The 27,712-nt window shown below is 33.3% G+C and overlaps 1 protein-coding gene across 1 annotated transcript; it reads left to right on the top strand.

Moving 5' to 3' along the window:
- Positions 1–480: 480 nt before the first annotated feature.
- Positions 481–27,659, top strand: LOC132733843 (ruvB-like 2). Its single transcript, XM_060720562.1, has 12 exons — positions 481–582; positions 5,377–5,431; positions 8,515–8,639; positions 12,765–12,837; positions 14,153–14,282; positions 15,061–15,127; positions 16,221–16,327; positions 17,204–17,297; positions 17,467–17,590; positions 18,335–18,429; positions 26,100–26,218; positions 27,602–27,659. Exons 1-12 carry the CDS (start codon positions 574–576, stop codon positions 27,657–27,659), a joined length of 1,056 nt encoding a protein of 351 aa, XP_060576545.1. The 5' UTR covers positions 481–573.
- Positions 27,660–27,712: the final 53 nt, after the last annotated feature.

A 27,712-nucleotide genomic window follows, 5' to 3' on the forward strand; every position in this document is an offset into this window, starting at 1 on the left:
TTTATCAAACATATATGATCGAAATAACCAACCAAGAAACATTTATACAGTAGGCCTACATGCGAGTCTCAACGAAAATCATTCAAATACAAAAATATATCATAGCCATCAACAACAAAAAACATCATTAAAATTATAAACAAGCATATCACAAGCATATCTTTCACAAAAGGCATGCAATAATCAACAATTTATCGATGACACCGAGAACAGAATGATGGTCAATATGTTGAATACGATCCCAGATCCCGGCTTTTCTATAGGCGATCCCTCCCCACCGCCGATTTTATATTTGTCGAATGTCATGAAATTACAACACTCAAAGAATACATGAAATCGCACTTTTTACTATAAAATTGAGTTAATTGACAAATACGTAAGTTGAAGGGACATTAATGATTAATGCGTGTTTTATGCACGAAACATTCGAGAATATTCTAGAGTTGCCTCCCTTTAAGACGCGGAAATCGTTTGCCATGTGTAGACTGGTCCATTGATGAGATATTAGATTTGAACGTTTATATTTTACGTCTCCACTTTTGATTTGTTAACACAGTCTGGAATTAAACAAAGATGGCAGTGGTAAAAAAATATTGTTAAAATTTTTCAAATTAATAAGACATTGATGTCATTTGAATTGATATTTTTTATTTTTACTGCATTTTCTTAATATAAGTGCATTTTTTGCACTTTAAGAGCAGATGAGTTATTGTTGTTCTGCACTCTTGTTTATACTTGTCTTCTGTTTGAATAACATGTGCTGTTCCCCACCCGCTTTTATAAAGTTTATCAGTTTATATCACTCTATCAGACTATGTGGTGACACGGGCCATTTTGGCATTGGAATATATATATAAATTAGCTTTGGTTTCATTTAATATCTTTAGTTACGTAATTTAAGGAAATTATTCTATAAGTATGATTAAAGGAACTCAACTGAGGTTTATATACTGTGCTCCTCTTAGTTCACGGTACTTAACACTTTAAAACAGTAAAGAACACAAACAATAAACTTACACTACAAAAACTGTCATAAACTGTATCATTTAGTCATTTTTCTGCTATATGACACAAGGAAACAACAATATATTCAATCAAAATTAGTTTTAATTTGTCAGATGTAAACAGTGTGTCGGCCATTTTGAAAACATTACGTCATCATTTACCTCGCGGTAATGGTGTTTTATTTCAGTTTTTTCATGTTTCAGTTAAAATTTCTTTAAGTTATTTTGCATAATTTTAAATATTAAACGTATTTTTACATTGTAACTCAAAATTTATTTTTTCAACAAACAAGAACATTTAGAAAATGATGATTGTTCAGACGTATGCACAATTTAAATGGACTATTGTTGTTTTTTGCAGAAGTTTGTAAAATGTTGTTCAGTTTTACGTAAAATTCTATAGATTTAAATTATTTTGCACAAAACCTTTGTTGTTAAGGTGTTTGAATAAAATATGTCAATTCTGACCAATTACAACACTGGTCACATGAAAATATGCCATTACCGTGAGATAAATGATGACGCGGAATTAGTGATGTTGAGTATAAGCCTAAAAACATAAAAAAAATAATTTTTCATATAGGAGCACTTACAGGGCTCGAGCTAGTGGGCGATTCGGGCGAAATAGTCGCCGAATTCCGTCTGACTTCGCCGACATCCTACATGAAAGCTAAGATGAAGTCGCCCGATTTTATTGATCCATTATTGAAAATTACCAACAATAACAAAAACTGTGAATAACATGTTGTGTGTGTTTGCTTTGTTTACCCTCGCTGCCGGAAAAAGGGACTGTCGTGCATCTCAATCAACGCGAAATGTCATTAATCCGTTTGTTTACCAACATGTCATAAAAGTCTAATTAACAGACACTCGAGGAACAATTAGACTCCGCCCACGGCGAGATTACCGATACGTGCGAGAAACCAATCGTAATTCACGTTTTAATCGAGGCGACATTATTAAACCAATCATTAAATCGCTAACATACAACTACCCATAACAATTATTTATGATCAAACGTCAATTAAATTTTCACTATCGAATGATTGTCAGAATTAAGAGGACCGCTCGACATATAACTGTAACTGTAATTTTAAATGAAAGTTATGATAACCTTTTTTGTCGACGAGTTAAATTTGATAAAATTGACGGCGTATTACACTGTATTTATTACAAATGAAGTTAAATTAAAGATCGTTTCTTTCGTTATCTACTTTCATTTTCTTTACAACATAAGTGAATATGAATATAATGTCCGGCGCAAGCTTTTTAATAGTAAATCAGAAGGGAATAACTGTTTATCCGCCCATGATATGATCCATGATACTAGGAATCAACTATGGCTTTTTTATCTTCATTTAATGCAATGGTTGCATTACATGATACTCATTCTTATTACTTTTAAATTAAAATTGAATATTCTGTTGTAACACAAATCCAATTCATTTAATAAGATATGTACAGTGAGTCAACATAATTGCGATAACATACAACAAACATCAATAAATGAATCTCCTCACTTCTCCCTAAAGTCTCCCCACTTCTCCCTAAAGCAGCTGGAGGTAGAAGTGACTTCTCCCTAAATTTTGAACCTAGCTTGAGCCCTGACTTAAAGCAGCACGCCTCCAGATTCATGCTAATTTTCATGAAAATTTTGAAAATAATTTTAAAGTATTATTTAGTGAAATTATCAAAAGGAAGCAATTTAAACATTATAAAGAGGACAAAATATGCAAAAGTAGCCCTTAGTGCGTTAGTAACGGAGTAGTAATATAGTTATAAATACTGAAAAATCAGTCATTAATTGCATATAACATGTGAATAATTACTTGAATATTTTTAATTTTCCTAAAAACTTAGTACATTTTTCTCAAGTTTGATTTTATTGAAATATTTTCGTTCATCTGGAGGCGTGCAGCTTTAAAACAGAAATATAAATAAAATATAACCAAGAAATATACAAGAAATACATTGAAAATCATTTATTTGTGCTATTCTCAATCCGATTTGAGCTTTTCAGCTTTTGGTCATTTTTCACTATTATAATAATTATTCTGGAAAAAAGGAGCGAGCTAATGATCTGAAATTTACACATAAGTTATTAGTTTAGATCTAAATCAAATGGAGTAAAAATCCAGTGTTTAATCTAGAAATTCCTTACAATGCGTCGGATGACGCACATTTTTGAAAACAATGAGTCCTTTAGCAAAATCAATGAGTCATGTAGCAAAATAAATGCGTCTTAGCAGAATTTTTTTTTTTAATAGCAGATCCTTGACATGATTTGCATGTTTTTATAACAAGCGATTAAGTAATTAAAGTGTATAAAAAAGTTTTTTTTTTTGGTACTAATATTAATTGCAGGCAAAACAATTTTTATTGGCTGCTCAAAAATCTTATTTGCATAATTTATATTTTCTTACTACTTATGTCTAATACTGTGCATTATCCATTTTAATTGTTCGTAATTTGCACAAAATGTCCCTATCACACTGTATACATACTGACGACTTTTATTGCTCCTTGTATGCCTCTGTGTAGAAAGCATACACAGACAAACCTTTTGATCATGAAAAAAAGTCATGCACAATGTTTCCTTGATTGGTTAATCACCCTGTCAAATATTCTGATGACGTAATAGACATCTTTTTTTTTACACTCCGCGTGGACTTGAGTGACCTTAGGGGAATTCAATTTACACACCTGTCAGATTATACTGTAACTTACAGCATTTCTTAAAATAGCAACACTTTTTTTTCAGTTACCGATATTTATTTAAAATATTAAGTAGATTAATGATTTTTTGTTTGCTTTATTGGATTAAATTTACGGTAGTAGAAATGCTTATCTGTGTGGAAAAAGGATAAGGTAAGTAGATAACTCGGAAAAATGCTATAATAGGGAAATGGATAAACTCAATGATATGCGTAATTACAGGGGAATGGGTAACCTGTTGCTGTTGGTACCAGTTTTGTCTGGATGACTAAATAACATACAATATAAGTCTGGCACAGATTTTAGATGCAACCTTGGCCCTTTGCTGACAATTTTCCTGTGCCATTCTCATTTTCTAGCGCCAATGGCGCAGGCAGATCTCTGCATATTTCACCATTGTAGGCGATTAGCTCTCATGCAAAATGGACGCTCTGATTGGCTAATGCCGATAATGGGCAGTTACCGATCACAGGGATTTAATGTTTCAAGCAAATGGGGGATTAGTCTTGCACAAGTAATCATCGGAAATTAAATTATTCAACTAAAGAAATTGAAAAATTATTCAACTGATGAAATTAAAGTAATCAAACAGTACATAGAAATCACTAATCGTGATATTTTGGATTATAATCCACCTGATTTGCATGCGTTAAATTGAACGCACATATTTTGAAACTGTGCGTCTTTTCTATTTTTATGCGTATTTTACGCAAGACGCACATCTAGATTAATCACTGATAATCTAAAAAATTATTTCCAGTCCCATCATGTCAAAAAACCTCAGTGGAGTCCCTTTAAGAAAATATGTATTGTTTTTGTTTGTTTTTTAATATTTTACCTATTTTCCCCTTTGCAGCTCAATTTTCCCCTCTGTGGGCCCTACCACCACAGTGTTGCATCTAGAATTTCAAAATTATTGGGGATTGTCCCCCACTCAACTGAAAAATGTGGGGGATTTGAAAAAAAATGTGGGGGACATACATTTACCTTACATTATGACATACAGAAAAGAATTCATTTATTTTACGTTCAGGCATTTTTGACATCTATCGTCAGCTCCAAAACGGAAGAAGAAAAAATAAAGTATTGACGAATACTACAAAACACAAACGTGAAATGACCCAGTCAGCTGCTACACGCGATTTAGTACGTATTTTAGTCATAACCACGAGTGAAAACAAACATGGCTGAAGCGTTCAAGATACAATGTAGATAAACTGAATTAAGTTGAAAAGATCATCAGATGCGCGACTTGGCGCGCATTGACTTCATTAAAATGCACGATCAGCATAAAAAAGGACAAATCGCGCAGCCTAGATGCAACACTGCCACCATCCTCCTAAATGTGAAAAAATGTAAAAAGCACTGTAAATGATAGGGGCCGGCAAAATCTGATTTTGACTAACTTGTCCATTTTTATTTGAAGCATTTTTTAACTTGTCCGTATGATATTTACATAGTTTATTCTTGAAATTTTTCACTTGTCCGTACAGGCTGTGGGACAATTTTTCACTTGTCCGTACAGGCTGTGGGACAACCTGGGCAATATGGACAATTGATTTTGCCGCCCCTGAGGGCCTGAATGATAAAACTGTTAAATAATTCCATTGATTACGTAAAACAATTATGGCTCAATATTTTTATTTTCTATTTGTAGCCTACAGCTGACAAGGTACAGGAAATCAGAGAGGTCACTAGGATCGAGCGAATTGGTAAATTACTGTATATACTTTTCTCGTGTTTGGCTTCATTTCAAAAATAACAATTTACTTGTTAGTTTTTGCGGCAAATATTATGGACAGGATTGAAATACCTATTTGCCTAATTTTCTTCATTACTTAATAATGAAGTGAAATATATATGGTGTACATGTCTACTCATATGATGTTTTACATTTGGTTTTGAGCAAACAAATCTGTTTTGTAATGTAACTTGGGTCTTTTTTTAATAGCATTTATATTCACTGATGTTAAAGGTCAATTTTAGGTTAATGAAGGAGTAATTTAACCACTGCGGTATACCGTACCCCGGATATTGCTCGATATTATGAGGACTTTCATCCCATTTCGCGACTTTGAACGAGGAAAGAAGGTATGTTTAGTGACGATATTTAGTCATTTTGAATTGGTTTGATATAAATTTTGTAGAAACACAAATACTACGATAATTTCTCTAGTTACTGAAACCCCAAAAATGTTGAGAAATAGCTTTGAAATATAATTAGGAGGTAAAATTCGTCTCTTTGCTCACGTGATAAATGAGCTCGGATCAGTCAAATTTGATGTTTTTGTGCATATACTTCTTTAAAAGAAAAACTTGAATCGAGTGAAATGTGATAATGGTGATAATGTTTATGTTGTAAATGTTCAATCAACAATAGAACCTCAGATGACAGTGCATTTTGAGAATAAATACACATGTCAGTGTACCGAGTATTGCGTTGGAGTTGCCCGCCGGTGTCACGAGTATTGCTTTTAGTATAACGAGTATTGGTTATCAATGAAGAGTAAATGCAAGTAGTAAACACAAAGTATTTACCACATTTGATTTTACATATTTCTTACTGTGTATACTTATTTACACTATATGTGCAGAATATGCAGAATTCGGAGGTACTTTACTGGAAACATCTGCGAATAATCCAGATTTACATTCCTGCTCGTGAAAAATCTCAGCCGAACGAACTCAGCAATTTTCTGTGTTTAAAATGTTCTCGTTGCTATCTTAAGATTCAAAGATTCAAATAACTTTATTTGTGTTCAAAGGCCTCAGGCCCAAAATACATAGCATACATACAACAATATAGTAATATGGTTGCGTCACCTTAACAATGTTTATTAATGCGAAAAAAGACTAGTTGTTTATGTTATCCATTAAAACATATACATAAAACATAAGCTTCCTTAAAGTGATTTTATCACGTGTACCTATTAATACATAAAAATATCGATTTAGGCCCCAAAAACGGTTTTTTCGTTTGAGAAATGTTGTTCAAAAGAGTGATCACTTTTTCGGCGCCACCCCAATTAAAAAGGTACATTAAGGGGGTTACGCAGGGGGGGGGGGGGGTGTGCCCCCTTCTGTTTGGGGGTTTGAAGTGGGGCAGTAGCCCCTCTAATCGCCGAGAAGACTTGGGACTTGTGGGGGGCCAAATGGCCTCAGGTCGATTTAAAGGTACCGTGTAATAAACGCCGAAAACCTAAGACTTTTGGTGCACCTTGAAATCAGTTTTGATGGGAAAAAACAACGCAAAATAGAGGTTTTTGGCAATTTTGAGACGCCCCCCCCCCCCCACCCCGTTGCCATGATAACTGGAAATTTAAAATTGAGCATGCTATTCCACAGGCTATGGTCCAGCTAACATTTGTGCCCCGTTTGATCAGTATTGAAGCATTTTTTATAGTTTCATAGCAGTTTGAACTTGTAACAAGAGGCTTAATTCTAATTCAATGAAAACGTCCATTTTTCGCATTATGCTCATGCAGTAAAAGGTTAAGACGATGCCGGCATGCTTGGACGGCATAAGCCCTCAGGCCAATATTTTATTAAGTGCGTCGATATGTTTCTTAAGGCAAAAACCTATTATCAATGTCATCTAAATAATTTTTTTTTTATTCTTGTCCATTTCAGAGATGGGTCTCCTTGATCAAAGTGTCTTGAGACATGTATTTAAAGTTTTTTATCGTCAATTTTGATGGTTCTACCCTGCTTCCGACCCTGCACACACTTAATTTCATCCATAGTGTGATTTTCAACCAAATTGGAAATTAAATCTCTGTATTTGCCCGTAGGAAAAGAACAGTAATAACACTGAAAATGCACTGTTGAATCTGAAATATTTGAATAAATATCATATAAACAGTACATTATCAGAAAAATGAAATTGAATCGATAAACAGACGTGAAAATTAGACAAAAATATCGAGTTTCCATACTAATGTGCTAATTCTGTTTTGCAATACTCTGTACACTAAAGTTGGGCTATTTTGCAATACTCTGTACACTTAAAATCAATACTCGGTACACTGTCTTGTATCTTTTTTAGCCTGTATCTTTTTGTACTTTCACACTTTTTGCCTGAAATTTGGACAAGGCATACTTGGATTGTGAATAAAAAAATTGCTCGATTCAATTTTTTTTATATTGGTAATATAATAATTTCTAACGATTCTACAGTATCGCGGTCAGTATTTGCTAGTGAGCAGCGGATCGTTTAGGGGTAGTTTAATAAATTTTACAAATACCTGTAATACTTTTACGTCTTTTAGAGCTACAAAAATACCTCTAGATATATATAACCCGTTTAGATAAATGAAATAGCCATTAGTTTGGAAAATATCGTCGCTGAACTTACCTTCGTTCCCCGTTCAAAGTCGCGAAATGGGATGAAAGTCCTCATAATATCGAGCAATATCCGGGGTACGGTATACCGCAGTGTTAACTAGAGCATGAAGAGAGTGCGGTCATATCATTGTATTAATTGTTGTTACTAAGTATTTGGTCAGTACATATTTTAATACAAGGACTTTCCCTAAAGATGGTCGAATGGTTTTGTTCAGTCTGAAAACAGACAAGACTATTTAAGATGTTAATTGAGGAAAAGGTAAACATGAAGATTTAGAGCATTAATGCACAGACATTTGATTTAAAGTCCAGTAAAGACTTTATAGAAAATGTGCAAAGAAAAGTGACAGATAAAACTTGCAACCATTATATTTGTCAGGCAGTTTTACCACTGAAAAAGGGGTAAATTTGATATAATTTTATGTTGACCATTGTTTCTTTTGTTGCACAGGTGCTCATTCTCATATCCGAGGTTTAGGTCTTGATGATGCTTTGGAAGCTCGCAATGTGTCACAGGGAATGGTGGGACAGATGGATGCTAGGCGAGCAGCTGGTGTCATCCTTGAAATGATTAAGGTGAAGAAATTTTTATGTGTAGTTTCTGTTTAAAAGCAGCACATCTTACAAGTGCACCATGCAGAGGTTTACACTATACAAATGTCACAGGGTGAGAAAAATGTGCAGCCTGACCGGGACTTGAACCCAGGACCCTCGGAATACCGTACCGTGGCTCAACCGACTGAGCTATCCGGCTGCTTACACATCTTCTCCCCTAAATAGTGAACTGTTCTGAACCGTGACACAAACATTCAAATTACCTGATGAATCTGCATAAATTATCTTTAATGTGTCAAAATACAGGGGTTTTTTTTGGCCGATTTTATAGCCGTTATTCGGTCATATTCCCAATTGAAAATAGTATGTTTTTTTCCCAATTTTGATACAAAAATTCCCAATCGAAAACTTAAAAAAAAAATTTTAAAAATCGATCTTTGGGGGAACGTAAAATTAAGCAAATAGCCGGCGTCTAAACAACCCATGTGTTAAGTAGACGCTTGATTTCTTAGTATAAGTTTATCGAGCGTCTTACGATACCGACGACCTTCGAAAGTGAAAGTAAATCAAAATGTTTCACACGTTAAAAAAGCACTGATAAAAACAAAAAAAAATGATTTAATGTTTACGCAAGCGACTCTCTTGGAAAAGAATTGTACTTCTGAAACGGTAACGGCGAATGAAACTGCAAGTGATGTTCCTACTCAGGGTTTTAAAAGTTCTAGCGACGAGTTTAAATCAGATACAGTTGTCCCTGTCAATGATCAAATGTTATTAAGTTCCAACAAATACGAGTTGAAGTATGCATTGTTGTGTTATAGTGGTGCAAAAGTTTGGTATTGTTGCAAATTGTGCGAGTTTTTTTCAGCTACAGATGACAGATAACTCATTATCATATAAATTTGCATGATAGACATTGAGAGAATATTTGTTTTTTGAAATTTATAATTAAGAAATTTTATTTAAAAATGACATTTTTGTTAAAATAAAATTTACCAAATATGTATCAATGTATGAAAAACAGATAAAAACAAAATGATAAGATTTACTAAATTTTATTCAGAGTCAATTACTATATCTACAATGTATGCACAATACAATAACATAACATTAAAATAAACACTGTTATTTTCATCATATAATTTCATTTCCTATTTTATAAAAACTAAAAAGAACTATTAGTTACACACTTCTAAAGGTGCTAATTTAGTAATTAATAAACCTGTGTTTATAATGCTTTATTCAAAATTGTTTCACACTTCTAATAATTTGTTCTTATCTGTTATATAAAAACATATTTTATTTAATCAATATTTTTATGGTATTTAATTTTTGGATAACAAAAAAAAAATGTAATAATATATACATGTAGACTTATAGCTGATAATTCTTTCAGAACTCATATTTATAATTATTTTCCCAGGGAAATTTCACTATATTTATGTCAAAAAAATCTTCTTCATGAATGTAATTGTTTGCAAGTATGTGTTATATTATATATAATATTAACCCATAATGGTATTTATTTCATATATTTATCAAATTTAAAAAGTGGTGATGAAAGCACCAGGGTTTTGAGTGTGAAACATCCAGGGGTGAAACATCCAGGAGGTGTAAAGTCAAAACACTATACAATAACACAGTTCAAAAATTTGAAAATCAGAGACCTACTTTTGTGAACTAAATCCTATAATATTAGAAAAGGAATATATTGCCTCAGGAAACTTGAAAATGTTGTGGTTTTTTTTTTCCCAATTTTGGGCAAAATGCCGCTAAAATTCCCAATCTCAAGGGTATGGGTCATGTTCCCAAAATACTGGAAAAAAACCCTGAAATATGCAGAAATAGGATTAGCCATTACTGAGTACTTTGTTCTGTTATACTGACAGCCTACAGATGTAATTTGCCAGCTTATACAGTGTCTATTCTAGGATTTGCTCTTTTTGCTAACATCGTGCGCATTTATGAGGCATGTTTGTGAAAATCCCACATCTTGATTTATAAACATTATCAAAAAGTTGGCATATTTGTTTACATGGACACCAGAAACTGAAGGAGGTAACTGTAACAAATAAAATCAATGTTTTCGTCGAAAAAGTTGAATGAGACAACTTTTGTAGCTGTAAATAGAATTATGTTTGTTCAAAGAATATCGGTTTTAACGTTTCTACGAAAAAAGTGCAGACAAATATGTCATAGAAAAAAATAATACACATATAATTACATTTCATTCGAAAACTGGTGTTATTAAGCATCTTTCTCAGGGGATGCATAGTTCAAAAGTTTTATAAGACTATGTAGAATAAGGTCGCTGAGATCCTTATAGCTATTTATCTTGTAAGTTTCTTGGAAAAAAGACCATCCAAACAACATTTTTGGCACTCTTATGTTTTTGGAAAATCACCCCTATTTTTTTAAGTCACTTTAAAAATACTAAGTGAGTGGCTCAGGGGAAATTCGTCCCTATTTTTGAATTACTAGAATAGACACTGCATACATATGTACATTGTATGCAATCTGACTGGACACATTATTGGAAATGAATTTGAATTGCTTTTATTCTTGAAGTCCTAGCAACTAACTTGTTAATAGTGTGGCTAGTCTATCAGTTGGAATAAAGTAAGACATTTTTTGTGGTGTACAGGCTTTTACATGTACTTACAGGTATAATTGGAGCATTGTAGCATGATTATTAGTCCCCTACCGGTTTACCAGAGGGGACTTTAGGTTTACCCTCCGTCCGTCTGTCAGTCCGAGCAGACGAGAGCTACATTATGAGGTTTAGGTTTATGTACAGGCACTCTGTATGGGGTTCATTCCGTAGAGACATGTATTATGTGGTTAAAAATGCTTTTATGGGGTTAAAAAAATTTGCTCTTGTGGGGTTAAGAGATCAAAGGAATAACCCCACAAACACGTCTGCTAAGTACGTCCGTCAGTCCGTCCGTCCGTCCACAAAACTGGATCCCGCGATTACTTGAAAAGTACTGAAAATATTTTTATGAAACTTGGTATATGGATAGATGGCAGTATGGAGATTATGCACGTCTTTTTCTTTTCTTCCTATGTTGAAAATTCTGGTTGCTATGGCAACAAATAGGCTGAAAATATGGCAAATTTTACACATAAACTGGATCCAGTGATAACGCAAAAAGTACTGGAAATATTTTTATGAAACTTGACATATGGGTAGATGGCAGTCTTGAGATAATGCACATCTTTTTTTTTTCTTCCTATGTTGAAAATTCTGGTTGCTATGGCAACAAATATGCTGAAAATATGGCAAATTTTACACATAAACTGGATCCAGTGATAACGCAAAAAGTACTGGAAATATTTTTATGAAACTTGACATATGGGTAGATGGCAGTCTTGAGATTATGCACGTTTTTTTCTTTTCTTCCTATGTTGAAAATTCTGGTTGCTATGGCAACACATAGACTGAAAATTTGGCTAATTTTACACATAAACTGAATCCAGTGATAACTCAAAAAGTACTGGAAATATTTTTATGAAACTTGACATATGGGTAGATAGCAGTCTTGAGATTATGCATGTCTTATCTGTTCTTCCTATTTTGATAAAATATCAGTTGCCTTGGCAACAAATAGGCTTAAAACATGGCAAATATAACAATATTTGTGATTAGTCAAAAAGAGCTGAATTTTTTTATTTAAGAATTTTGCTTTTAAAATGTTATATTTTGGAAACAGGGATGTTTCAAATATTAACTTTAGAGTGTCCTCAGTCCGTCTGTCTGTCTGTCTGTTCATAAAAAACTGTTTCCTGTGATCACTTTTAAAGAACTTTTCCAACAAATTTACTTAAAATAGAGAAAAATTGAAACATTAGTGAATGACCAATGGCCCTTCAGAATGTTGATGGGGTTCTAACTGGTAGGGGACTTATGGATTGCTTGCAATACTATGATAATTGCTTGTTTATTTGGTCTGTGATTGACTTTAGTAAAATAGGTTTGAAATGAAGATGTTGTTCTGGAGTATTTAATTTTGACTTGCTGCTGTGAATCTGATGGAAAACTAGAAACATCCACCCATGAAGGAATCTTCATGATTGTAATACTTATCTAATGATAGATGATTAACAAAAGTTTTCAATGGAATAAATCTCTGTTCTTTATTTCAGGAGGGAAAAATTGCTGGAAGAGCACTGTTAATAGCTGGACATCCTGGTACTGGGAAAACTGCCATAGCTATGGGTATGTGCATGATTGCTTGCCAGGGATTTTTTCCCCAGAATTTTGGGAAAAAATGACCCATACCCATGGAATTTGTTAAAAATTGGGAAAAAATGCATGACTGAAATTTTACAGTGATTAAATGGATACAAACAATTACTTCTATGATGGCATCTTCAAACATTTAAACACTATTACAGTGAAGAAGCAATTATTTGCAAAGATTTTAGAATTTTTATTTTGTAACTTTCAATTGGGAATTTTTTTTCCTGTGAATTGGGAAAATGATGTACTATTTTCAATTGGGAATATGACCCAATAAGGCCATAAAATAATTAAAAAATATCCCTGCTTGCTATAAATGTTTGTTTTAGATTTGATTTAAATTTTTACAGATCAGTCAGATTGTCTGATGCTCATTATTTTAAAACATCATAGCAATAGAAATGACAATTTAATCTTCATCACAATTAACTCAACTATAAAAACAACTCTTTTTTTTTCTATGATTTTTTTAGGGATATTCCTGTTAGTGTAATTTATTTCAAAATTAATGTAATCCTGACCTATAAGATATTTCAGAAACAGTAGAGGCCCTTATCATCTATAGATATAGCTTGATAACAGTTGAAAACATATGTTGTTAAGGAAATTGCCTCAAATCAGTTTTAGCAGCAATGTAGATTCAATTTCAAAATTTTATAAAATTGACTGTAAGTTGAGTAAACAATGACATTTTAATATGTAGGTATGCATCAAATAGACTTGGGGTTTAAGTATGACATTAAATATATTAAAGGTTTAAGAATTTTATTATATTTGTAGGTATGCATCAAATGGACTTAAAGTTACGTTTAATCATTTAATTATAAAATCATTGAACTTATAGGTATGCATAAAATTGATTTGAGGTTTAAGTGTAGGTATTCACAGGGCCGGCAAAATCAATTGTCCGTATTGCCCGGGTTGTCCCACAGCCTGTACAGACAGATGAAAATTTTCAAGAATAAACTATGTAAATATCATACAGACAAGTTAAAAAATACTTCACATAAAAACAGACAAGTAAGTCAAAATCAGATTTTGCAAGCCCTGATTCATAAAAAGGACATTGATGTAGGCTTAAGAAAATGGACTTGAGGTATGAGTACGACATTGACATTAAAAATGTAGGTATGTAAAAAATGGACTTAAGGTTTAAGCCTCATAGTATAATATAACATTAAACATCTAGGTATTTATAAATTGGACATGGTGGTTTAAGTATGAAATTAACCATGTAGGTATGCATCAAATGAACATGAAGTTAAAGTAAAGTATGAAATTAAATTTGCAGGTATGGCTCAAGCACTGGGTTCTGATACACCATTTACAAGTATAGCTGGCAGTGAAATATTCTCTCTTGAGATGGGGAAAACAGAGGCTCTTACCCAAGCATTCAGGAAATCCATCGGAGTTAGAATCAAGTAAGTTCAGCTTGAACAAGTATCAGATTAATTTCACCATGATCTGCAAGTTTTTCCCCTGTGTGACCTTAAGATTTGTTGACTAAATGGATCAAATTACTGGAGTCTATGCTTTTCTTGCCCCTGTTGGTGCTTTATGTTTGTAATACTAAGTGATATGTGGTTAGCCAAAATCATTTTTTCCTGTTTCAGCACCATATGACATAAATTGTGTTGGTTCCCCAGAAAGCAAACATAATAAACAAACAAAACAAAGCCATGATGTTAACTGCTAAGATTACTGACTTAACTTTTATTCACTTTTATACTAGAGTACAGTTTACATATATAAGTCAGCTTAATCTATCTTTATTTTGCTTGGAGTTCATGTGATTTAAAACAGGAATTCTTTAATGAAGCTAAGGTAGCTAACTTTATCCACTTTAAGATTAGATGCCAGGGCTTTTTTCCCTTCAATAGCAAGGGCAGGTATACTTGTATCTTCACTGTTGGTTAATACCTTGAAGTAATGTAGTATCTGCCACCGGGTAAACTTGAATTTGCCATAAACTTATATAATTTTACTTGTAGGGTAAGAGTGTTTCTTAAAATGAAAAACAATCATGAATTTGAAAATATCTAGTGTCATTCTACCCTATGGTATAAATTATGTTGCATAGAAATAATAGACAATGGTGTATAACAGGCTTCAGCAATATTGTAAATGTTTTAAATGGTTAACTATGTCTAAGATAAGGAGATTTACAGTGCTGACAGAACATTGTTATGATATTTACAGAGAAGAGACTGAGATTATAGAAGGTGAAGTTGTAGAGATACAGATAGACAGACCTGCTACAGGAACTGTAAGTATCTACATGCTGATAGTGTATTATACAGCAGTGAGTTTTTTTCTCCAATTTTCAATACAACCTGTGGCTTTCTAAGGGGAAAATATAGGGCATGAAATCAGAAAAGGGAAAAATGAAATTCAAAAACTGAGAATGAGATTTTATAAAATTTTCAATTTCAGTTCAATTTTACATGCATGCTTCATAGCAGAGGCTATCGATACTAGGGACAGATTTTTGTCTTCTAGCTGATACAAGTCAGCTGCTCTTGTGATGAATGTGTGCTGGGCATTTTAGGGGTAAATTTTAGGGGAAAATATACCTAAGGGAACAGCCTTTATTAGACAATAAATCACTGTACAGTATTGTCATTAAGAGGCAGCTTGAGTCCAAAATGAACTCGTCAAATGCATTATGGGCCGACTCGAAAGTAAGAAAACAATCTTCTTTGTATTTGTAAATAATGACCATTTGAATTAAAAAACTAATTGTCTTTCTTTTTGCTTTTTGATATTTAGTTAACAGTTTATGATCAGTAGTAAGTGAGGAAAGAAAAGGAAAAAAAAATTTGTGGAAAAAAACTTCTTTATTTTCAACTGGTAGCAGGCCATAGTATTTGATCTTTTACATGTATTTACTAATGTATTTAGGTAGAAAGTTAACATTAAGTATCTAACAATGATTTTGTTTTCATTAAACATTCAGATATCTTTCTATAACAGAATAATTGTTAAAAATTTGACGCAATGTCACGTGATGTCACTTTTCTGCAAAAACTTTGTTTATGTTATTAATGTAACTTCACTTTCTATGTATGTAAACATTCAGTGTTAATAAATAAAACAAACCAAACACAACGCCTAGTTTTCTCACAATCACATCCTCACAAATGCATTTGTAAACAATGCAAGAGATTTGTAGCCTGATGTAAATAAAGATGTCTCCCATACAAAACACAAAGAAATACTAAACATTTCCTCTTCTTTCCTACACTTTTAACCATTGATAATTTTGGTCTAGTTCTTGACCTTTTCTCATAATCATATGTAATCACTTTTGGTTCAAGCATAGTAAATATTTATATATTCTATTATTGAATGTTTGACAGGGTGCAAAAGTTGGCAAGTTGACACTAAAGACGACAGAGATGGAGACCATATACGATCTTGGGCAGAAAATGATAGAATCTCTTACTAAGGAAAAAGTACAGGCTGGGTAAGAATTTGATGTGGTTTGTTTTAAATAAAAGGCGATTATTTTTGTGTTTTATAAGAAGCGGCCCACAAGCCATTTGAGGTAAACATTTTGACCTGAAACTGCCTCGAAATGACAACCCGGAGTTAATTATTTGACATGATGTAATGACGGCACTGAGAAATGATAAAATTAATTTTGGATCCAAATTCCTCAGATTGTAGTTTTAATTTATGATGCATGAGGCAAATTTAAACACTTGCCTAGAAACTCATTTTCCTGTTAAAATATTTAATATTGCATGCTTTGCTGAATTCTAGAAATCTTGTTTCATTTTGTTACCAAAGAAAAACTGGGCACAAGATTTGTGGTGATTTCTGGTTTATTGGCTTCCATTAATGGAATTTTTGGAGTCATTTATTTCTTGATTTTGGCTTGTGACTTCCAAAATATAATGCTTTTCCTTCTTTACATATATAATGTCACTTCCAATGTCAGAGATTTTGCTGTCTCTGATTTCAAATTTTTGGAACTTAATGGAAGCCAAAGTCTTTGGGATTAGAGGTTGGAGTATGAGGTATGATTTAGCATCAAACAATGTCTCTTTATCCATAACCTGTTGAATTTCTGAATGGGCTTGTCCAGCTTTCACTTTTGGTACTATTCATTATCTATCTATAAAAATTTGAAGTTTGTCAGCCAACCAAATAGAGCCTTGTCAGATTGCATAGATGCTCAGGCTAGCCTGGCTCTATACTGGTGGCACTTTAGGTTCCAGTAGGGTTAGGGTTTAAAGAAAAGTTACATACTAGTATGAAATTATATTAAACAAGAATATATGGAGGATGATAACATTAAGCCTGTTGAATGCCTATATATTTTTCACTTTTTTTACAGGGATATCATAACAATAGACAAAGCTACCGGCAAGATTACAAAACTTGGAAGATCATTTACGAGAGCAAGAGATTATGATGCTATGGGAGCTCAGGTGACTATCATTTCTTTCAACCACCCACACTATATAGGTTTCTTACAAAAGTTCATGAAGGACAGTATTGCTAAATGTTCACAAGTTTGGAATTACGATTGCTTTATTCTTTTCAGACCTAACAAATGTTAAATGATATTATAATATACCCACTTTATATTCTTTCCAGACAAAATTTGTGCAATGTCCTGAAGGGGAGTTACAGAAGAGAAAAGAAGTAGTACATACTGTAACATTACACGAGATAGATGTCATTAACAGTAGAACACAGGGTTTCCTTGCTCTCTTCTCAGGTAAAATACTAGTTTTCTTCCCTATATCATCATACAATATACATCCTATTATATCGCTTATTTACTGTATATTTTTGAAATAAAAATATCCGTTTTTGTAGTTGTTTTTATAAGATATTAAACCTGCAATGTCTATTCTACGAGGTTGGACGTGGGGATTTTGAGAATTTCACCCTATTTTTTCAGAAGCAGGGGGAAAATTTACATTAGAGGAAGCAGTAAAAAGATCAACAAATGTAATAAATTCTCACATTTCGATATAAAAATCCCCTGTTTTCCGAATCCTAGAATAGACAGTGAACCTGACAATATTACTTTGCTGTCCATATTATTGAATGTTCTTTATTTGGAGTTATAGTTAGCATAATAAATCGCAAAACAAATTGAAATGTAGATTTAACTTTAAAGACAGATTGTGTAGCCTTCGACTGTCCAAACTGAAACATACCTTTATCACCAAAAAATGTTTTAATGAAATTGTTCATGTGTATCATTTATAATTGCATCAATAAAAAATCATTATACTACAAAAACTGTCCAAAGAAGGGTAAAGTGCCTTTAAGTTTATTATGGTCTTCGGGGCAGTAATAAATATTTACCAAATCATTCGGGTTAATAATTCTTGATATAAATTTATGTGGAATGACATTTTGGGTTTAGTTTTATGTTATATTTCTTTTACGTTTATCAAACATTATGTACAAATTGTAAAAATGTATAACATACAAAATGGTGAATTTACAGGTGATACTGGTGAGATAAAATCAGAGGTTCGTGAACAAATTAACAGTAAAGTTGCTGAATGGAGAGAAGAGGGTAAAGCTGAAATTGTTCCTGGGGTTAGTATAGTATAATAATTTATTATGCCCCCGCCATGTAATGGCCGGGGCATATAGTGTTACCCTGTTCCGTCATTCCGTCCTTCCGTCCTTCCGTCCTTCCGTCATTCTGTCATTCCGTCATCATCAGTTTCCGTTCATTATCTTAAGAACGGTTGCACACATTCAACTCAAATTTGACATATGAATATATCATGACAAAATACAGGTCAAGTTCGAATTTGGTCATGGTTTCGATGATTTTTGACAGAGTAATGCCCCTTTTACTTTGAAAATAATATGAAATTTCAGTTTCGGTTCATTATCTCCACAATGGTACAACACATTCAACTCAAACTTGACATATGGATATGCCATGACAAAATACAGGTCAAGTTCGAATTTGGTCATGGTTCGATGATTTTTGGCAGAGTTGTGCCCCTTTTACTTTGAAAATAATATGAAATTTTCAGTTTCCGTTTATTATCTCCCCAACGGTACAACACATTCAACTCAAACTTGACATATGGATATGTCATTAGAAAATACAGGCCAAGTTAGAATTTGGTCATGGTTCGATGATTTTTTGGCAGAGTTATGCCCCTTTTACTTTGAAAGTAATGTGAAATTTTCAGTTTCCGTTCATTATCTCCCCAACGGTACAACACATTTCAACTCAAACTTGACATATGGATGCGTCAAAAGAATGTGCAGGTCATGTTCAAATTTGGTCATGGTTCAATGTTTTTTGACAGAGTTATGCCCCTTTCACTTTGAAAGTAATATGAAATTTTCAGTTTCCGTTTATTATCTCCCCAACAGTACAACACATTCAACTCAAATTTGACATATGGATATGTTTTTTGGAATGCCCAGGCCAAGTTGGAATTTGGTCATGGTTCAATGATTTTTGGCAGAGTTTATGCCCCTTTCACTTTGAAAATAATATGAAATTTACAGTTTCTGTTCATTATCTACCCAACAGTGTTACATATTCAACTTAAATTTGACATATGGATATGTCAAAGGAATGGGCAGGTCAAGTTGAAAATTTGGTCATGGTTTGATGATTTTTTTTTTGCAGAGTTATGTCCCTTTCACTTTTTGAAAATAATATAGATACATCTTAGTCAAGCAGTTTAAGTATGAATTTGGTTGTGGTTCAATGATTTTAGAAAACTTATCTTTCCTGAATGTTGGAAAAATTTTGTACTTTCAGTTTCAGCACTCATACTTTTAGCCATTATTTTGGCTACAAATATGAAATATGTTATTTTTAAAAGGTTAAGACTGAATAATTTCAGTGTCTTGAACATTGTATGAAAATGGTTTGTGTTAACATTTTAAAGTTTTAAGGGCTTTGAACTTAAAATGAAAAAAATAATTAATGCACCATCTGAAATTTTGGCTGCATGCGGGGGCATCCGTGGCATGATGACACATTTCTAGTTGTAATTGGTTTAAAGACGCGTGCCTTTTGATAGCACTTTTTATGCCCCCGGGCATATAGTAATTGAACCGTCGGTCCGTCTGTCCGTACGAGGTTAACCTAGAACGGCAAGTTGGATTTTTTAACCAGGTTTTCAATTTTGAAAATCCTGGTTATTAGATTGGGGTATGGCGGGCGGATGGGCGGGCGGGCGTCAAACGAAATTGTGTCCGCTCTGTAACTCTTCAACCCTTTGAAGAATTTTGATGAAACTTCAGACAAATGTTTACCACATCAAGATGACGTGCAGAACGCATGTTCCGCATGGCTGGCTCCAAGGTCAAGGTCACAGTGACATTAACATTGAAAATCCTGTCCGCTCTGTAACTCTTCAACCCTTTGAAGAATTTTGATGAAACTTCAGACAAATGTTTACCACATCAAGATGACGTGCAGAACGCATGTTCCGCATGGCTGGCTCCAAGGTCAAGGTCACAGTGACATTAACATTGAAAATCCTGTTTACATGATTTTAACTTGATTTGGCAGTCAAAGGTCATATCATCTTTGGAGGTAATTTAAAAAAGATATGATATATTCAGGGCTCCAGATAAGATGCGTATACGCGTAAATTACGCATGGAAATAACACGTTTACGCATTCAAAACAAAATTTAAGCGTATGAAAACGCACATAAAAATCAGGTTACGCACTGAACAACATTTCTTTCGCGTAAACGTAACCGAAAGTAAACTCTGATTATTTTATTTTTAATTTCGTCTGAACGCTTTGCAAGCGTCTACCGGTAACTTCCTGTAGTTCCGACCATCATCGGTTGTTCTCGTAAGTATAGTATGGTGGTGGAATTAACTTCGTATAAATGCCTTGCAAACGTCTAACGGTTACTTCCTGTAGTTCCGACTATCATCGGTTGTTATCGTATGTATAGTAAGGTGGTGGAATTAACGCAATTTTATAAAAAACATCCGGTACAATGTCGCTGTCAAAAGTAAACACGATTGACTCGTATTTTCAGCCGAAAAAAATCGACCCGAAAGTAATTGTTAAGTTTATAATCAATGAAATAATTAGCGCTGCCACGTATGAGCAACAGAAACATGTGTCAGCCTCAGATAAAACGTACGCCGTTTGGAAAGACCTGTTCCCGTGGATTGTCATAAATTCAGAAAGACCCGTCACAGGTTAAGCTTAAATGTTCATTATGTATAAAATTTCAAATGAAAAAATGCATTTACTACAACTGGTTCTAGCAATATTCAAAAATCAACCGTTGAGCGACACTGCGAATCTGCGGACCCACCAGACTGCTACTAAAATGTCATTGAAATTAGAAAGTTCTAAAAAAGATCCTACGCTATTAGATCAAGATTCAGAAGAGATAAAAAACTGTAAATTGTTGGATTCAGACATTTTTTTGATAAGATCGGTTTACTCTCTCATGAAAAAATGAATTACCATTTGAAAAACTTGATGCAATTTTGGAACTTCAACGGTTAAATTCATTAAATATGCCATACAGAAATTTAAGCTGGACTACTATTACAGAAATTCAAAATGTAATTGCTGCTGGTTTAAAGAAAAAACTTGTTTATAAGATCAATCAGTCTGATTATTTTGCAATCTTAATAGATGAAAGTACTGATATCACTGTTTCCAAGAGACTTTCAATTTGTGTGAGATATGTAGTCCATGGTAGTGCATATACATCTTTTCTTGGTAACTGCGAATTACCAGATGGTAAAGCTCATACTATAACTTTAGCTTTAAGTAATTATTTAAAGGAATGTGATGTTAACTTTTCAAAATGTGTTTCACTTGCAACAGATGGTGCAAGTGTCATGATGGGTAAAAAAAACTGGTGTTGGGGTACAGGTTCAAGCTAAATTTGCCCCATTTGTAATACAAACTCATTGTATAGCACACAGATTAAATTTGGCAGTAACTGACTCTATTAAACAAATTGAAACCACTAAAGAACTGAAAGAAAAATTTGCAAACCTTTACCATTTCATATCTGCATCAGGAAATAGGACATTTGCCTTAAAACAAATGCAGGGGTTGTTAGACGAGCCTAAGCTGTCTGTTAAAGAACCATATTCCATTCGTTGGCTGGGTTTCTTAAAAATGCTGTTGAAGCCGTCTATGAATCATATGGAGCCATACTTGCAACATTGTCTAGCATGGCCGATGAAAATTCTACAGCTAAAGGTTTATACAAGTACTTTGCTTCATATAAAACGGCATTACTTTTAGCTTTCATGTTGGACGTTCATACCATCCTGGGTGTCCTATGTTGTGAACTGCAGGCAAAGAACCTTATTTTTAGTGATGTTCCTCCCCTAATAGACAGTACTGTGGAGAAAGATTGAGTCAATGAAATCAGAAGAGGGTGATGGATTAGTAGAGATGAAAAAACAGCATTGTTGTGAAAAGATGAAAAGGCCTTTTATAAAGGAGATGAGCTTAAATATTATAGCAAAGATATAGAATCACAGTTTTCAAATGTTAAAAATAATTATTTGGATAACTTGGCAAAAATATTAAAAGAAGACTAAAAAAAGAATGATAGTGACACTTTAATATACTTGAGTCAAGTCTTAGAACCATCAACAGTATGTCATCTTCCTGCTGATACCAGTAAAGTGCTCTAGAATGTTTGGGAAATCAGTTTGGAGTTGAAAAAACAGTTGAAACAAATGGAAGGAGATCTGATTATAGGTATTTCAAATTGACATTTAACTGATGTAAAACTTTTTCTTATTTAAAACAATAAAAACTTAACTGATATAAACATGTTTACTTGCAAAACAACATTGTCCCAAAAAAATTAAACACAAAGTTGATGAATTATTTTTAAAGAATCTGATATCTAGGACTTGCAAAATATATTATAATGTCACTATATTGCTTCCTGATTTATTTAAATAATAACATATTGCATTCTATATTACAGGGACAACAGAGGACTGTCACTCATGTTGAGCCATTATTAGACAAAACAAAACTTGAGAAGGAGTGGAAAGGGGTTTATGGATGGTAAAAGGCACATATAGGAACATTTCCCTCAGTGACCTGTGCCAAAGATTATGTGTGAAGCACAGTCTGACATATCCAAACATGGCTAAGTTAGCTAAAATAGCCTTATGCATGGAGATTTCAAGCACAGAGTGTGAGCGCTCATTCAGCACTCAAAACAGACTTAAGAGTAAATTAGGTGGACATTTATATTAAAGTCTATCTATCTTTTATTTTGAATTTATGCAGGTGGATCTACTCTAGTATATAATTTTGTTAGTAAACTAAGAAAAGTTTATAAGTAAATATTCTAATTATTTTTAATGCAAATGTACATGATTTATGCATTCTTGAAAATTGTTCTTGAAAGTATATATGTTGTTGTTTATCTCATGGCAGGTCATCACTCAAAGAGATTTCACTTGAATCACTGCTGAGGGTTAGCCTTTATGGAGAGCCAGTCTCAGAGTATGACCCTGTACCAGACACAAGACAGTGGTTGGTCAAGAATCGCAGAAGGAAGCGTCTGATGCAAGATTATAAACCAAGAGAGTCCAAAAAGCAAAAGAAATGACTGACATATCTTGTATTACAACTATGATAATGCAGTAAACATGGAAGCATAATAAATGTTTTACTCTTTTCCATACATTGTAAGGAGTAAAAATACTCCTGCCAAATTTCAGATTTCAAGTTTTACTCATTCACAAAAAAATCAATGAGTAAATACTCATTGCCCTAAAAAATTATCTGGAGCCCTGTATATTATTTCATGTCTACTTTGTAACTTGTTTTTCATTATACAGAATTATCAATATAATTATAGTGAACAAATTCTTCTGTGCTGAACTCGTCCTACATTTCTCAACGGATTTTGTTCAAACTTTCACAGAAGCTTTGTCATCAAGCACCCTGGCACATATTGTCGGGGTTTTGTGATTGGATAGTTTTTTACCTAATTATGGCCCTTTGTTTTTTTCCTTATACATAATATTATAGTGAACACTTCTTCAGTGGCAATTCCTCCTACATTATTCATGTTTTACATTGCACATAGTTACATTGTTTGTTGCTTGTATTTGTATTTCAAATACAACATATTTATCTACAATGGTGATAATTGAAAACCTGGTTTCATGGCCTTGCCATGTTTCTTGTCTTAAGTTCTACCTGTACCAATGGCTTCTAAGTTTACACACTTACTAATCAATACAAAGTACATGATCTGGGCAAGTTTCATAACTCTGGCTTTCATATTTACCAAGTTATTGCCCTTTTCAGTACTTAGAAAATGAATAATGGTTAACCTAAAACGGCAAGGTGGAAATATCTTAAGTTCTATCTATACTAATGGCTTTATAATTTCCACACTTACTTATCAATCCAAAGCACATGATATTGCCAAGTTATATAACTGTGTCATCCATATTTCCCAGTTATTTCCTTTTTTTCACTTTGAAAATAGGGCCTTGTCTGGTTAACCCTATTTCGGCAAGTTGGATTTATCTTAAATTTCTCCTAATTGCTTAATTTCTTTACTGATATCTTTCATATTTAGTAGGTGGATACCTTTGATGGTCCTCTAATTTTTTTTGGAGTAAGCGGTCTCTAGGGTCAAGGTCAAGGTCACTGGTTTAAAAAAATAAATATAAACCTTTTTTTTTGCTCATACGGCTTTTATTTTTTAGTTGATGTCTTAGTTTAATACAAACACCTCCTTCTTTGGGTGTAGTATGGGGTCATTTGGTCAAGGTCAATGTTACCAATGTCAAGGTCACCAATGTTAAAATAGATTTTTACATTTTTACAGGTGTATTGACCTTATTCTATAGACAGATGTTATTTATGATTGATAAAACATAAACTTTTATGGAGTTAGTGGTCAGTTGGGTAAGGTCCCAGTTTAAAATAGATTTTTACACATTGCTCTTACAGCTTTATTAAGTGACAGATATTTTTATTTTGGTAGGAAATAACTTTGCATGTATTTTCTTCCTTTTTTTGATTGGGGTAGGGGATCAGTGGGTCAAGGTCACTTTTGCTAAAAAAAGATTTTTACACTTTTTGCCATACAGCTTTTATTTATTGACAGTTTTTTCATATTTGGTAGGAAGATAACTTGCATGGTTTATTCTTCCTTTGGATGGAAGTAAGGGGTCAGTTGGGTCAAGGTCACAAGTGCTAAAATAGATTTTTACACTTTTGCCCATACAGCCTTTATTTATTGACAGATGTATTTCATATTTGGGTTAGGAGATAAACTTACATGGATTATTCTTTCTTTTGGATAGAGTTAGGGGTCGGTTAATTGGTCAAGGTCACCAGTGCTCAAAAATAGACTAATATACACTTTTGGCCCATACAGCCTTTATTTAATGACAGATGTATTTCATATTTGGTAGGAAGATAACTTGCATGAAGTTGAATATTTTTCAACTTCACAAGTCAGAGCAATGACTTGGCAACTTATATTTTCACAATTACAAAATGCCATGACTTTTGTCAAGCTATAAAAACTTGTGTTTACAATTTTTTGGCGATTTTTCTGTCCATAACTGAGTGAATGGGTAAACATTTTTTGAAGTATTGCTACTGACAAGAATCTGAGCCTGGGGCATTTGTGTTTAACAAACACGTTCTTGTTGTTATACTGTTTTATCTATCTATCTAGTCCTTTAGGGTCATTGATTGTCCTTTTGTATCATTTATTGTCCTTTAGATCATTGTTAGTCCTTTAGGGTCTTTGATTCCAATACTTTTTGTGTTGGCTTAAGCTGGTGCAAGGGGTTGCTTGGATGATAAACTTGTCTCTCATGAAAGGACTCAATTAAATCAAGTATTTTACTTTTGTTGTCATTTGCTCTAGAGAGATCTCCCTTTTCCATTTTTTTCTTCACAAAAATATTGTTATAGATATTGATTAAATAATTTCTGTATTTCCACCTAACACACCTAGTGGGAGTCTGATAAGATTAAAAAAAGAAAAGAAAAGAAAAGCAAATTTTTTTTTTCCTATTTGTTTTCAAGCAAGATTGCTTAAATGCTTTCCTTAAGACAACCTGAATACTGTCAATTGATTTTGCTGCACCTGACATCTTTTCACTTTTTGTTTATTTTCACTTTTGTTACGTTTAAGTAACCTTTATTTTCTTTCAACTCCTTAAAACTCGCCCCTCAGAATGTGCTTTTGATACATAAATTGTAATTGTTCAATCTTGTATTACAGGTGTTATTCATTGATGAAGTACACATGTTGGATATAGAAAGTTTCTCATTTTTAAACAGAGCATTAGAGAGTGATATGGCACCTATTTTAATCATGGCAACAAACAGAGGAATCACAAGGTACAAGCCATTTTATTGATATTTTCACTTTTAGCCATTCATTTTGGCTTATCGATTTGAATTAAAGTATTACTTGGCACAAGTTTCTTTAGACTGAATTTTTTCCTGCATAAATAATGTAAGCCAATATATGTGAGGTCAAGGTCACCAGAGATGATGAAATGTTCACATTTTCTCAATAGCATATCTTCCACACACACATGATGGATGGTTCTAGTATTACTGGATACAGGTTTTCGTCATCATTTCGAGATGTTGTATCTCTGTAGTAATCACAGCTAGAGATCCTGAGATTACTAGTCTGACTTATTACCACTTGTCTATGCAGCCACACTTGTCCATGCCATCACACTTAACCATGCTACCACAAAATGTGATTATTGATCATCCAGTCATGATGAATAGTGGTATCTTAATGTAAAATCTCTACCTATTCTGAGACCATACATTTGTGATTGGCATGTTTTATGCCAAATTGGTACTGCTTGTTAATTCATACAATTGCGATATGTTCCTATGTGATATAACATACACTGGAGCCGCGATATAGCGCTCATGTTGGGGTCCATGATCTCAAGACAGCGTTGTAACGAGTAACTTTTTATAACGCTCATTGTGTAATTATATAGCGAAAATATCGCAATTACCCCACCCACCGCCGAAACATATACGCTTGTTAGTGGAAATGAATGTTTACTTACCTTCCAAGGATATCAGTCCAAGCTTTTTATATATTACTTTATTAATTATTTTGTAAAGCATTACTGAATATCTTTAATATAAACATGAAATTTACAAATTAAAAAATATAAACCACGAATGTCTACAATTGTTTATAAATTTCCAGTAAAACAGCAGTGTTAACGTGTTGTTATGTGTGGTCATGAAAATTGATACTAGTGGATGGACTAAATTAATCGTCTTTTCCTGCTGTCTCTTGTGAAAAAGTCAGTCATCCTCAACAACTTTTTTTTGCCGATTAAATCGAAAGTAATTGCTTTTTAAAATTAATTTACGCTTGGGTGATTTGCTTAACTCTTCGGTGTTTGCATGTTTTAGCTAACAGTTTGATACCTGACTGATCAACAGTTCAAAATGAACAAAAGAGCGGAATTAACGCTTACCTGTGTATGACTTCACACCTTCTTATCATGAGTGACGTAATTATGACTGTTTATTGCACTCGACTGACACTTTTGAACAAGCGTTATAGTGGATAAGGTGCGGTATTGATATACATGAAAAAAAAAAATTATAATCGGCGAAAAATACGATTTTTTTTGGGAGCCAAGGCATAATAAGCGTTCTACTGAGATTAGCGCTATACCGAATGAGCGCGATATCGCGGCTCCAGTGTACATTTATTTTTTTACAATATTGTAGAATACGAGGCAAAACTACCAGAGTCCACATGGCTATTACCTATAGATCTTCTAGATAGACTGCTTATTATTTCAAAGCATCCCCGTACGAGAGAAAGAAATCCAGAAAACT

Source organism: Ruditapes philippinarum, unplaced genomic scaffold (assembly GCF_026571515.1).
Source record: "Ruditapes philippinarum isolate M1 unplaced genomic scaffold, ASM2657151v2 ctg3702_1_1_1_1, whole genome shotgun sequence".
NCBI classification, from domain to species: domain Eukaryota; kingdom Metazoa; phylum Mollusca; class Bivalvia; order Venerida; family Veneridae; genus Ruditapes; species Ruditapes philippinarum.

Excerpts from the sequence above, each read along its gene's own strand:
- LOC132733843 (XM_060720562.1), top strand. Across the intron at positions 14,283-15,060 it reads TCCATCGGAGTTAGAATCAA|AGAAGAGACTGAGATTATAG; the intron begins GTAAGTTCAGCT and ends TGATATTTACAG. Across the intron at positions 26,219-27,601 it reads ACAAACAGAGGAATCACAAG|AATACGAGGCAAAACTACCA; the intron begins GTACAAGCCATT and ends ACAATATTGTAG.